General features: G+C 35.7%; 1 protein-coding gene across 3 annotated transcripts in view; it reads left to right on the top strand.

Moving 5' to 3' along the window:
* Window positions 1-13,742, top strand: part of LOC150085010 (leucine-rich PPR motif-containing protein, mitochondrial-like) — a 380,604-nt gene that overhangs the window by 268,585 nt on the left and 98,277 nt on the right. For all 3 annotated transcript variants that reach the window (XM_090376735.1, XM_090376734.1, XM_090376736.1), the window contains exon 28: window positions 3,152-3,242. In XM_090376735.1, the coding sequence (XP_090232861.1) occupies window positions 3,152-3,242 (91 nt within the window). The remainder of the gene's footprint in view (window positions 1-3,151; window positions 3,243-13,742) is intronic.

Here is a 13,742-nt window from a genome sequence, read left to right as displayed (position 1 = left end):
CTGCCTCCTTTAATATAACTGGATAGATACCATCCACCCCAGGTGCTTTTCTTACGTTTAACTTCAACAATTTCTCTTCCACTTTGCTCTCAGTTATTACAAAATCATTAAATATCCTGCTACAATTTGATAACCTTCTCCCATTTTCAAACCTTAATAATTCCTCACGTGTGAATGTAGATGCAAAATACTCATTCAGTTTGTTTGCTATCTGAGCAGGATCATCAACAGTCGAACCATCGATGTCAAGTGGACCAATCAGATTCATCTCCTTCCTTTTAGAGTTTATATAAGTTGTTTGAAACACTTATCAATTGTTTGAAACATCATCGATAGGACACCATTGGCCTTCCTTGCAACCTGTCTACAGTGCTTAGAGAACTTAAAGTCTGACTGTATCATAACACCCAAGTCCCTTTCCTCCACTACTGGCTTTAGTTCAACTCCACCAAGTGTATAAGTTATTTTGGATTACTGTTCCCCAGGTGCAATAGCTTACACTCTTCTGGATTAAAGTATGGCTGCCATTTTTCAGACCATCCCTGAAGTCTATCTAGGTCATTCTGAAGAATCTCTGCTTGGCGGTGATCATTAACTACTTTTCTAATCTTTGCATCATCTGCAAATTTAGACATCATGCCCTCTATCCCTTCATCGATGTCATTTATGAAAATCAAAAACAACAGTAGTCCTACTTGGGGAACCCCACTTCTTACATCAACCCAATCTGGGGAATAACCATCTATCACAACCCTCTGCCTCCTGCCTTGAAGCCATCCAGCTATCCATCTAAGGATTTTTCCCTGTGATTCCAACCTGTTCCAGCTTATAAAGTAACCGCTCGTGTGTGACTGAGTCAAATGCTTTGCTGAAATCTAAATAAACAATGTCGAAATTATTCCCAAGTCCAGCTCTTGAGTGACCCTGTCAAAATAGCTAACCAGATTAGTTAAACATGATTTTCCCTTTACAAAACCATGCTGAGTATCCTTCAGAATTCCATTTCTATCTAAATGGTCCTGAATTCCAACTTTGATCAATTGTCTCCATGATTTTCCCTACTACTGAAGTTAGACTAACTGGCTGGTAATTTCCCACTTCACTCTTAGAACCACCCTTATGTATTGGAGATACATTGCCACTTTTCCAATCCAACGGAATCACTCCAGTGTCCAGTGATGCTCACATAATTAACCTGAATGGTTCAATGCACTCACTTGCTGCCTCCCTTAAGATTATAGGGTATATGCCATCAACCCCAGGAGCCTTACTGGTCTGTAGGCTTGAAAGTTTTTTTATTAAATAAACATGTAAGATTTCAACATCATTAATTACATTTTCTTCGACTTCACTCCCATAATTTCTCATTGATGTAAAGGGTGACCAAATTTTGTGGGTGACCAACCCACAAGTTCCAGTCAATATCTGGAAAGTTAAAATCCCCCATTATAACACATTCTGATTTTCTGGCCCAATCTATTTGTCTGTATAGTTGTCCCTTATACTCATATAATGGACAGCTATACAGACCGACTCAATATTGTACTGGCTATCTGTGAATCAACTGGACACACTGCCTCAGATTTTATGCTTTTCTTAACCAAATCATCACAAATCATCCTTCCTCATCCTGTCTGTCCACCATACCAAATTTTGTCCTGCTTCATCACAAGCTGCACAAGTTGCACCATATTTTCTACATTTCTGTTAATTTTGTTTAGCAATGTGCTTGAAGATATAACTACTATCAAAGAATGGCAAAGGGGTTTTGCTTTGCCATTACAATAACCTTAGAAAATTTTGAAACTGTTTTCATAGGGACAACTGAAAATTCTAAACGGGAAGCATTTTGGGATGGAATCATAGAAGCTACTATGCATTTTATACCAAATAAGAAACATTGTTCAAGGTTTAGACGTAAATGGATATTAGATGAACTGATGAGACTAGCAGTAGAGAGAAAAATATGTGAGATTGTAAATTAATGGGATACACCCACAGTGAGTACAGGGGGTCCTTGTTATCTAAGGATAATTGTCTCCAGAAAATTCCACTTAAAACGGGTACCAAATTTTCGTACTAAATATTATGTACTTTTACATAGTAAAAAATGGATTGAAGGAACTGAAAATGAGACAATTATTTTATTAGACATTTTTTTATTATAATATGTTGAACGATGTAAGGTTAAGTAAAGTTTATTGAAGTTACACTATTTTTCTTTCAATTTTACGAATAAAGAATGAATCTAGAGTTGTTTTTTTTTTTTTTTTTTTTTTTTTTTTTTGATTTCAAATAAAATTGTGTCAGCATTTCATTATATCTTTAACTTCACACTTAACTTTTGCTGAATGATCATGAAGAGGATTATTCTCACAAAAATAATCAAGGGCTTGGTCAGTTTTCTCAAGGGCTTCCTTTAATTTTCAAATCCTCATAACAGGGACCCGGATATCAGGGATCCCCCTGTACAAACTAGTCTGAATTCAAGTCACTGGGGAAGGGGTAGACAAGCTGAGGCAGGTTACAAGCTTTTTATGATTTGGTGGTATTACAGGGTGTTTCACAGAATTGCATGTCAAATTTCACAGTAGAGTCCTAACAACAAAAGGGATTAAATGCTCTGGATTTTTTTGAAAACTGCTTAATTTTTACAAAAAATGATGCAATGCTGAAATGATTACACTGGATTACGTTAAGATAAAACACTTGCATAACATAAATAATATGAATTCAGAAAGTGAAACAAGAAAATTCTCTAGTGATTTTTTTAGCATGCCAATTATAAGTAGCTTTCTTTTTCCTCGGAGTTCTTGAAAGTCTTTAAGCTCTGTATAACTGTGTACTTTAACACTTAACATTTAAGGAGTTCACTTACTAATACAGAAAGGAAAATCACCTTTCTTTTTACCTTAATCAATTGCTAATCTTTCCTTCTACACTTGCTCAACAGGTAGCTTTTTATTAGCTACATATGTGTGATCCTTGTACATTAAAAGACGTACTTTTGGAATAAATAATTACTTAATTTTTGAGTGTGTGGGGCACAGATAAACACATGTAAAGTAAAAAAAAATAATAAGTATATACATGTATTAGGTATATGCTTTTAAATGTATGCATGTTGATTTATTTTATTTCTTTTTATTAGGTGAAAGAATTGGAGCAATTTTTAGCTTTAACAAAAAAGTTAAATATGCCTAACAGAGAAGGAATGTTTTACTACTTAATTAAAGCATATGGTATGTTACTATTAATATATATATATATATATATAAGCAGTTGAACTTCTTAATATCCAAAATATAAGTGTTTATTTGGGTAGTTAATGATGATTAATCACTTTATGACAAAAGCAAATGCAAAGCAAACAGAAATACAATAGAACCCCTCTATAACAAAGTGCTTAAATCACTTCAGAAATTTTGTTATATGGAGAAACTAGCTGTTCTAGTTTCTCCATATAACATAATACTCTCAGACAAGCTATCAAAAAGGTTACATGACCAGAGGCACTGAAAATGGTGTACCATTCACTGTTTTTGGAAAGAAAAGGAAAGTTTATTAAAATTTTACACTTTGTAACCACAAGTAATATACTTTTTTTAATTTCTAACATATTTTGCCTAAAAACTGTAGTTTTAAATAAAGTTTAAGAAGTGAAATTGCCACTGCCACTTTTGTTGTAGAGCATGCTATCTTTGAGCAAACATGATGAAAACACAAAAACGCATGTTTGGGAATTCTAGAAGGGCACTGATATGAGTGTGCTGACCATTGACAGTATTGTTATTTAATTTTCTAGTTTTTAATTTCTAACACATTTTTTAAAAAGAGTTAAAAATGTTGAAAGGTTTGAAGATAAGTGGCCAGAAAAGAAAAGAGAAGGTGATGGTGAGTGTAAAAGATGTGAAATTAGGTAAGGAAAAATGTTGGAAGTGGTGTATAATTTTAAGTACCTAGGAAGTTTATTAACAAAGGATGGCAGCCTAGATATGGAAATAACTAGGAGAATAGAAGCAAGTCAGAGTTTCTTCTGTAATTAATAGTCAGTTAATGGCTAGGGAAGTTCCAGTGAAGTGGGAAGCATTCAAAGAACTTATCAAAATGGGAAGCATTCAAAGAACTTATCTTGGAAGCTACTAGGCTTTACATACCAACTAAGAAATATTGTTCAAGCTTTAGGCCAAAATGGATGTCAGATGAACTAATGAGGCATATGGCAGAGAAGAAAAATGCATGGGATACTTACAAATTAACACATGACACAGAAGCCTATGATAGATACAAGTTTATATGCAACCAAGTTACAAAGGAGGTTAGGCAGGCGAAGGCAGAATACGAGAAATCCTTGGCAAGGGATGCAAAGAAAAACAGCAAAGAGTTCTTTACTTATGTAAACTCTAGAAGGAAGGGGATGAATCAGATTGGTCCACTTGATATTGATGGGTCAACTGTTGATGATCCTGCTCAGATAGCTAACAAACTAAATGAATATTTTGCATCGACATTCACACATGAGGAGTTATTCAGTGAGGGGAATGCCAGAGGTGTATTCAACTCTAGCAGTAAGCTACAGAATCTTGAAATAACTGGGAGTAAAGTGGAGGAGAAATTGTTGAAGATAAACACAAGAAAGGCACCCGGGGTGGATGGGATCTATCCAGTTATATTAAAGGAGGCAGCAAAGGAAGTAAGCAAACCCTTAGCCATAATTATGAGAGCTTCCTTGGACTCAGGGGAGCTACCTATAGACTGGAAATGTGCAAATGTGACCCCAATTCACAAAGGAGGATCAAAGGCTGACACAAGTAATTATAGACCTGTGAGCTTAACTTCTGTTCCAGGAAAATTAATGGAGGCACTGGTTAAAGAAGCACTGCAGGATCATTTAGACAAGACTTCAGTTATAGCTCGGACACAGCATGGTTTTGTTAAGGAGAAGTCTTGCCTGACCAATTTGATTGGATACTATGATGCAGTCACAAAAGAACTGGATGCAGGGAATAACTTTGATATTATATACTTGGATCTTAGAAAGGCTTTTGATACTGTTGCACATGGAAGACTGCTACACAAATTGGAGCAGTGTGACATTGGAGGCAAATTGCTGCTATGGATAAAGGGGTGGTTGAGGGGGAGAAGACAGAGAGTGGTAATCAATGGACACTGCTCATCGTGGACTAATGTTATTAGTGGAGTCCCTCAGGGCTCAGCTCAGTGTTGGGTCCATTATTGTTTTCTGTATTTATAAATGATATTGATGATGGTATATCGAGTTTAATGTCCAAGTTTGCAGACGATACAAAGGTAGGCAGGGTTGTCAATGACACTACTGACACTATGCTGCTGCAACAGGATCTGGAAAGGTTGAGCAGATGGGCTGAGAGGTGGCAAATGAAGTTTAACATTGACAAATGTAAAGTACTACACATGGGAAACAGCAACCCCAGAGCAACGTATCAACTCTGTGGTACTACACTGACAGTGGTAGAGAATGAAAGGGACTTGGGGGTGGTTGTGCAGGCAGATATGAAGTTCTCTGAGCAGTGCAGACGGGCTGCAAGAGTAGCTCATGGAGTATTGTCAATGATATACAGGAATTTTTCCAGCAGGGATAAGGAGGTGATTATTCCCTTGTATAAGGCAACGGTCAGGCAACACCTAGAATACTGTATACAGGTCTGGAGGCCTCATTTCAAGAAGGATGTAGAGCTGCTGGAACGAGTACAGAGAAGGGCAACAAGATTAGTGAATGGAACAAAGGGGTGCTCTTACGAAGAAAGGCTTAAGTTTTGCAAATTGCAGTGTCTGGAGACTAGGCACCAGCGGGGTGATCTGATAGAGGTGTATAAAGCCTTGAATGGCTTTAGCATGCTCAATGCTGATGGGATTCTTCCTCTAGCTCAGAATAATCACCTGAGAGGGCATAAATTCAAATTGAGGAAAGACAGATGTAGGATAGACGTGCGGAAATTTGCCTTTAGCCAGCGGGTGGTTGGTTGGTGGAACAGACTTCCATCCCTTGTGGTGGGGGTTGATAGCCTAAATAGGTTTAAGGCTCAGCTGGACAGGTATTTTGAATGAACAGAGGGGTGAAGTGGAAGTGAGTTTTTTTTTTTTTTTTTTTTGGCTGATGCTGCATAAGCTTGCTTTCTTGCATCAAATGCCTCTACTAATGCTAAAAGTGTAAAAAGCTGATAAATAGGGCATATTTACTCCCTATATTGACCTATGCTGCTGAGACATGTAAAATGAATAAAAAAGGATTCTAGCAGAGTCCAAGCAAATGAAGGTGCTAAGGACTATGCTAGCCAAAACTAGAAGAGATGAAATAAGAAATACTGACATAAGAATGAATTTGGGAATAGAAAGTCCGAGGGAGAAGATGATTACACCACGTTTGTGATGGTTTGGACATATGAAGAGAATGATTGTAAAACTCAGTAAAAAAGATAAAAAGTGATACTGAAAATATTACTATCTTTTAATTATCAATGGACCATTGAATATTATAGCATGAGGTATTTTCACCTCATCTTGTGAATGTAGTTTACTACATAATGCAATTTGCACAAATTAGTTATTTCCATTTCCAAAACAAAACAGCTTCTTCATAAGGGAAACTTAAATCTAAACAGACTGCCAGTTGTTAAACTTAATAATCAAAGTATCAAACTAGAAAGAACATACAAATATCTTGGAATAATGTTCGTTCATAAACTCTTTCATTCAACATGTAAAGTATATTTTGAACAAGATTAGGACTTTAACAGGGAAAATATTTAAATTTAGTAAAAACGTTTGGGGTATAACATCAAGTACATTAAAGCTATACTATAAAAGTCTATTTTTGCCTATCATATTCTATGTGGCAGGTAATGGGGCTTTAGGGTGGTTAATAGCATGATGAAAAAATATCTTATCCAATTGCAGCGTTTTTTCCTTCTTGCCACCCCCCAGAGCATGTAGAACTGTTTCTACTGTTGCTCTGCAGGTTCTGAATGGTCGAATACCTATTTGCTATGAAATAATACTGCAGTATCTATTATATCACCAAAGAAGGGATCCTCCAGCTAATATTGGTAACTATACTTTGAACATGGATTTATCTGAAAAGGAGGATGCTGCTAGATTAAGATCTGGGGTTTATGAGAAACTGGCAATTGGAATGGAATGATGCTCTTTTGGGCAGGGTTACATAGTTTTATTCCTAATGTCTTTGAATACACTAAGGAGTTAAAATGGTTTTGTCCTGGTTTAAATGTCACATTTATGGTTACAGGTCATGGGAGTATAAACTCCAAATTAAATGCATTTTGATTGTCCGCATTGCCTCTCTGCCCTTGTGGAGCTGTTGAGATGGTCGATCATTTAATCCTAGAATGTAACCACTATTTAGATGTTAGAAATCAGCTTCAGATTTTGACAAATGTATATAGTCCTGCTGATTTTCCACGGTTGGTGGAAACAAGGGAGAATTTATTATATTTCTTGTGATTTTTCTGATAGTGTTTAGGAGACGAAAATGAATTGTAAATGTTAATCCTTAATGAGGTTTCACACCAAACAGTTAAGGTTTTCTTGGTTCTGTGTTTCACCAAGTCTTTTATTGTAAATTGTTCATAAGAACTGTTCTTGAAAATTAAATCTTGTGTATATGAGTGGTTAATGGCTATGTCTTTGCAGGAAAACAAGTTCTGTTAATGATATACATTATAGTATTGAATTTTAATGACTATGTACAAGATGACCAGAGGTATTAACTTTCAGGAAATGTCATTCTATCAGATAGTGTCGAAAGCACTGTTTTCTTGCTGTTGACATTTATTGTGAATATTTTTGGAGACATGGCAGTTAATGTTACTTGCTGTCTATAGGTTGTAGACTTGTATATAATTTTGGACGTGTATAATTTTAGGCTTGTGTATAATTTGCATTGATACTGTTTGGTTGCTAGCATTGCAGCTCTATTCAAATATGTCTAAGTTTCTTTAGATTAGAGTTTAAATGTAATAGAATAGAGTTCACTATACACTATTTCTATAAACTATTGTAAACTTTTCTCTTCTATTTCAGGGGATGTCTTTCTTCTTCTTCCCCTTATCTTCTATCCAACTTTCCTTCCCTTTCCTTCCAATCCTCATTCTTATCTCCACTTCCTTTCCCTAAACACCATGGAGCTCCCAGGGTTGCCTGATAGCTCCAGTAAGTGTCTCTGGTAATGGAGTTGTCCCTGGCGCAGCTTCTCATGGCCAAGGTTGGGAGTCGGGACAAGGTGTCGGCAGGTGGCGGCACTCAACATAACACCACACATACTTACACACACTTGCTGGCCTTGGCTTTTTGCCTTTTCAGATGATACAGTATATAGGGGAAACCCTGGAGACCGCAATTAAAACAAACACACCTTGACACCTTGTGGTTGTGTGAATAAATCAGTGGTATGCATGTAATCTATTTTGTACTGCAGTGTATTTTTTTTAATGAAATTGCTGTATGGGTATAGACCAGTGTTTCTCAACCTTTTTTTAATTATCGCCCCCTTAAAGGTTTTTTAGAGAATATTTTTTCCCTAATTGCCTCCATGAAATTTTAAACAAGAAAATACTCTTTTTATTCAATGGGATCCCTGAACCTGATGCTTCTTAGCTAAAAGTTCAATGTTCGGTATGATGTTAGTAAGTTTAATTCTTCTTTTTCTTGAACATATATCAGTTGTTTCTTTCCTTTGTTAATATTTTATTTACTGAACTAAAACCACTTTCATCCATATAAGATGTTGGAAAACAAAGAAGTATTTCGGCCATTTCAGACTGTATTGTTGGATAAAGAAGTTCAGTTGTTTTTTATCCCTCCAACTCAGCCATTCCACCTTTTTTGAATTTATATTTGCATTCTTTGTTACATTTTAATTTAATGCATTTTTCTTGAATTTATTCACTAGCAAACCTGGCATCGCATCCAGTTGGATCTAACATCCATGGCTTCACTTTAAAAGAAAAATCTGAAAATCTATTTTTTATTTCACTTTTTAAAGAACGCAGATGATCTGAATAATTCTTAAGCTCATTCTCGGTGAAAGATTCATTGATTTCAGTTAACCATACCATGAAACTTTTCTCATTAAATTGCTCTCAAATATTTCCAGTTTTTCAGTGACGGCTTTTAATATGTATTTGCAGTCTATCACTAATTAATTTCCCTTGAAGTTGAAGTGATATACAGTAATACCCCGACTTACGCTACCACGACTTACGCGAACTCGGAGTTACGCGGTTTTGATTTTTTCGTTTGGCAGCACTGCCGCCCACTATCTTCAAGGTCGTTTTTCATATGTTATCGATATACGGTGCGACGGCGGAGAACGAGAGCGAAAGATGAACAAAATTCAGCTTTATTGTGCATGAGCTGCACACATATACAAGAATTTGTATTCCAACTGTCGTATTTATCCGTGCTCAACTTTTGTCGGAAATTACATCGTTTTCACGAGAGAAATGGATCGCGTCGGTCGAGCCGTATACAGTCAGTCCTCGTATAACACGTGTTTACACTACATGAATTCGATCATACACTATTTATAAATACGGTAACGATATCTTATAATATAACACGAACCGAATTGGCTTATGCACGATTCGCCTTTGTGTTTACAAGAAATGGCAGTCGAACGCAGAATCACCCCAACCGAACGCAACACGATAGGAATGAAGAGAAGATTCAGAAAATGTATTTATGTTTTTTATATCAGTGAAGGGGAAACACATTTCACCATAATAACGTAAAAACCAACACAATTCCAGCTATCGGTATGCAATTAGATCGAGTTTACTACCAGTTTACAACAGATTCCACTAGCAGAAACGCAGCTGGATTGTTATTGTTTTATGGTAGTAACCCCTGGAAATGTGAGGTGTTAATAGTGTATCTCTGCCTTTATGGTGTTGTTTATTCAGTTGCTACATGCGCGCAGCTTTGTTTATGCGTATCAAGCGTGCCTCCTCGTTTTGTAATTGTGCTTTATTCCCTAAAAATGAGTAAAATACTTAAAAGGTGTGAAAAGGAAGCGTACTGGTCAAGACACTGCAGATTCAGAGAGAAAAAGAAAAGCAATTATCGATAAACAGAGGCGGACTGAGTCAAAAATTCTTACCCGGGAAAATTTGTAGTGGCCTCATACTAGCGTTTATGGCCAAAATCACACCGGGATTTCCCCTGTAAGTCTTATGGCCAGTCTGCCTCTGTTGATAGAGAAAAAAAAAAATGAAATTGTGAAACGCTTTGAGCGAAATGAAAGACCATGTGATATTGCGCATGCTACAGGCCTAAATGAAGCAACGGCGAAAAGCACATGACAATTGCAAACTTGACATGTTGAAAATCGAAAAGGGCTCAATTGTAAAGGGCTTAAAAATTTTAGAAAACAGACTCCAACGGAGAATGCGTTATAGCTACAAAGCAAGAAATAAAAAAATTATTAGCTTGCTACGAAGAAATTCTGCGTGAAAAAAAGAAGGCGCTGTGTTGTCAGACGAATTTGTTAGATTTTATGAAGCTATTGACATCGAAATAACTTTTTTACGTAAGTCATTTATTTTTTAATACATATTTTGTATTAATATGTATAAAGAACTGCAATTTTATTAATATTTTTCTTCTAAACTAGTGTTTTTGTTAGTCCTTGGTCCCAATTAAACAAAATTTATATGTATTTATATGCAAAGTTGTACCCCGACTTACGCGAATTCAACTTAAGCGATTTTCGTCGGACCCACCTATCGCGTAACTTTGGGGTATTACTGTACTTCATTAAGTTTTTGAAAAATCAAAGCCATATAGTATGTCGTTTTTGAGTTGGCTGATCTCCTTTGCTTTCTAAAAAACTAATTATTGTATCAAAAAGATTTACAAATCTTGTTACAGTTTCCTTTAGAAAACCATCTGAATTCTCTATGTAAAGGAATTTTGTTAGTTGTTGGTTGGTTTTTAGGAGCATTAGCAACTAAGGCCATATTGCTCCGGGAAATGCGGTGGTCATTCTCTGACCTTTCCTCATCCTCCGTATTTGGTGGTGACGGGCTCGAACCCCGGTCTAATCAAGAAGTGTGTGCTATGCACTGCTGCTCCTTCCCACCTGGCTACGGAGGCGGCACTATGTAAAGGAAGCCTCACTAACTGTTCTTCATTATCAACACAAAATTTTCTGAAAAGGCTATCATATTTGCAATGTGACTTTATTTTATTGATGGTTTTAATAGCTATACTGAGAGATTGATAAAGAACTGGACTAATATTTTTTGCAACCAGATGATGTGTGTGTGTACAATGCAGTGTATTGTAAGAACTTCGGGACATACTTCCTTTAGGTAGGCTATAAAACTCGTGTCTTCCAACCATGCAGGTAGCACCATCAGTGGCACAGGATACAAAATATTTCTAATAGGACTTGTCATCAAACCATGTTTTTACAGCAGCAAAAATGGATGCTCCAGTACAGTCAGTTTCTATAGATTTTACAAACACCTCTTCTCTAGCAATTTACAATCATCATCAAAATAATGAACATATGCCATTAGAAGGGCTTTATTGTCAGTAACTGGATTCATCAATCTGTATAGAAAATTGTTTTTAGTTTGTCAGTTAGCTGCTCTACAATGTTAATCGACACCTCATTGATTCGTCTTAAATTTGAATCATTGCTCAATGGCAATGCTATTAAAATACTGGCAAGATTTTGATGCATTTTGAAATTGCACTCTAATGTATGTCATATAACAGAAACTGTATGAGCACTACCAGTTTTTGCAATGATTTCTGCAATTTTATAGGACGCAATCATTCCATCGTCATTTGTTTGTTTGTTCTTCTTGAATAAGGAAGTAACAACAGTGTTATGTTGCTCAAAATTCTGTTTTAAAATTTTAAAATATTCGATATGTTTACTAACTTTATCAGGATGTTTCCTTATTAAGTGATCTAAAAGTCTTTATGGTTTCATAGCCTCATTTGAGAAAGAACTATTACACATAAGACACAAAGGCTGTCTTGAGTCAAATGGGCTCTCAGTAAAACCATAAGCTAGACATTCATCCAGATACTGTCGACACTTTTTCTTTTTGTCACTTGCCATAATTGATGATGGGTTGAATAACTACAAAGAATTAAATAAAAAATATATAAACTATTTTCATTTAACTTTCATAGCCCATATCACTCACAAAAGCACTATGGATCAAAAATAAGCAACTTTTACAAGGAAACGATAAATCAATACTAATTGTTGCTTAGAAAGTAGAAACAATAGACTGAAACATTTCCTCATCCCATCCAAGCCTCATATGTTGACCAATGAAACAAAAGAATAAATAAACCATGCCACGGATGGCATGGATGGCAAGAATGGCAGAGGCATTACATCTGAAAGCTTAGGCATTTAAATGCCTATGAAAAGCAAAGGTGGTTGAATTAAATCATGCCCACTATCTTCCTTTTACCAAATTTCTCACTCATTCCTAATATAATATACCTATATGTTAAAAATCAGTTGTCTCATGGGAATAGCAAACCCAATGAGAGAAATTAAACATTAAGGAATAAGAATATCGTTGGGTAGGGGGTTGAACTTTGGAGGGCCACAAACCATTGTAATACCCATGATATTTTTGTCCCCAAAAACCAATTTTCGCCCCTGTCGAGAATCCCTGGTATAGACCATAGAACTTGTTTAGCAAACCTTCCCCCCCCCCACTGGATGATAAATCTTATCCAATGAATTTTCTAGTAATCACAATCCTCTTCTGTTTATATTAAGTGCTTGAAACATCATGGTCTTTTGGTTTTGAAAAATCCTTTCATGTTTGCTTTGTTCATTCTCTTCATCTAAATCTTTCATTCTCCTTAGGCTGTTAAGTATGGTGAGAAAGCCATTTTTCACAATGCTGCTGTTTAATAATGTATCCCATTGCTTGTTTATTTAACACAATGGAAAATCATGTTCCTCTTCCTAGTCAGCTCTGGATCCATCTATAGGTTTTCCCTACAATTCCTGATTCAGTAAAACAATTTGCAATATCATTTATGTTACTTCTTCAGTCCACACTTTTGTTATTCTGGTAAAACAGCCTTGTAATGTTATTATCAGAGGATGATTCCACTCAGCCTTTTGAATTTGCTTTTTTCAAGTATTTTTACAATAATGAAACTCAAGATTCTTAATTATACGTGATGAGGTTGAAGGTTGAACTTGCATTCAGTTGTAGAAATGACAGTTTTATGCTTTTCAGTTTTTCACTTATATTGTATGGATGAGAAGGGCAGTTAACAACTAGAACAATTGTGTACTGTTAAGCATTTATCAAGCTTCTACAACCACTGTCATAAATTTTACTTAATCATTCAGGCTTTTTTATTAAAATTGTAATGAACTCTTAAAGTTTTGACACCTTTGAAACATCTCAGATTTTTATTTGTACCAGCTAGTAAAAGTAGTAAAAGTAGAAGGAATAAAGTTAAACAGCCTTTCAGCAAAACTAATCAGGATTTCTATTCAATGAAAGGTTGGCAATAGATAAGAGAGAGAGTGTATAAAAACGTTTTTCTTGTTCTTTTCCTTCCAGTTTGATATCTATGATCTACGCTTAAATGCTTCATTCTATAGAAGAGGACATCCATGTTTATTACTGTATTATCATCAATTTAAATATTCTGTTACCTATAAATCTGATCATATAATGTACAAT

The sequence above is a fragment of the Mastigoproctus giganteus genome, chromosome 6 (genome assembly GCF_048544385.1).
Source record: "Mastigoproctus giganteus isolate SK-2022 chromosome 6, ASM4854438v1, whole genome shotgun sequence".
Classification (NCBI taxonomy): domain Eukaryota; kingdom Metazoa; phylum Arthropoda; class Arachnida; order Uropygi; family Thelyphonidae; genus Mastigoproctus; species Mastigoproctus giganteus.
This window is presented reverse-complemented; position numbering and strand designations above follow the sequence as displayed.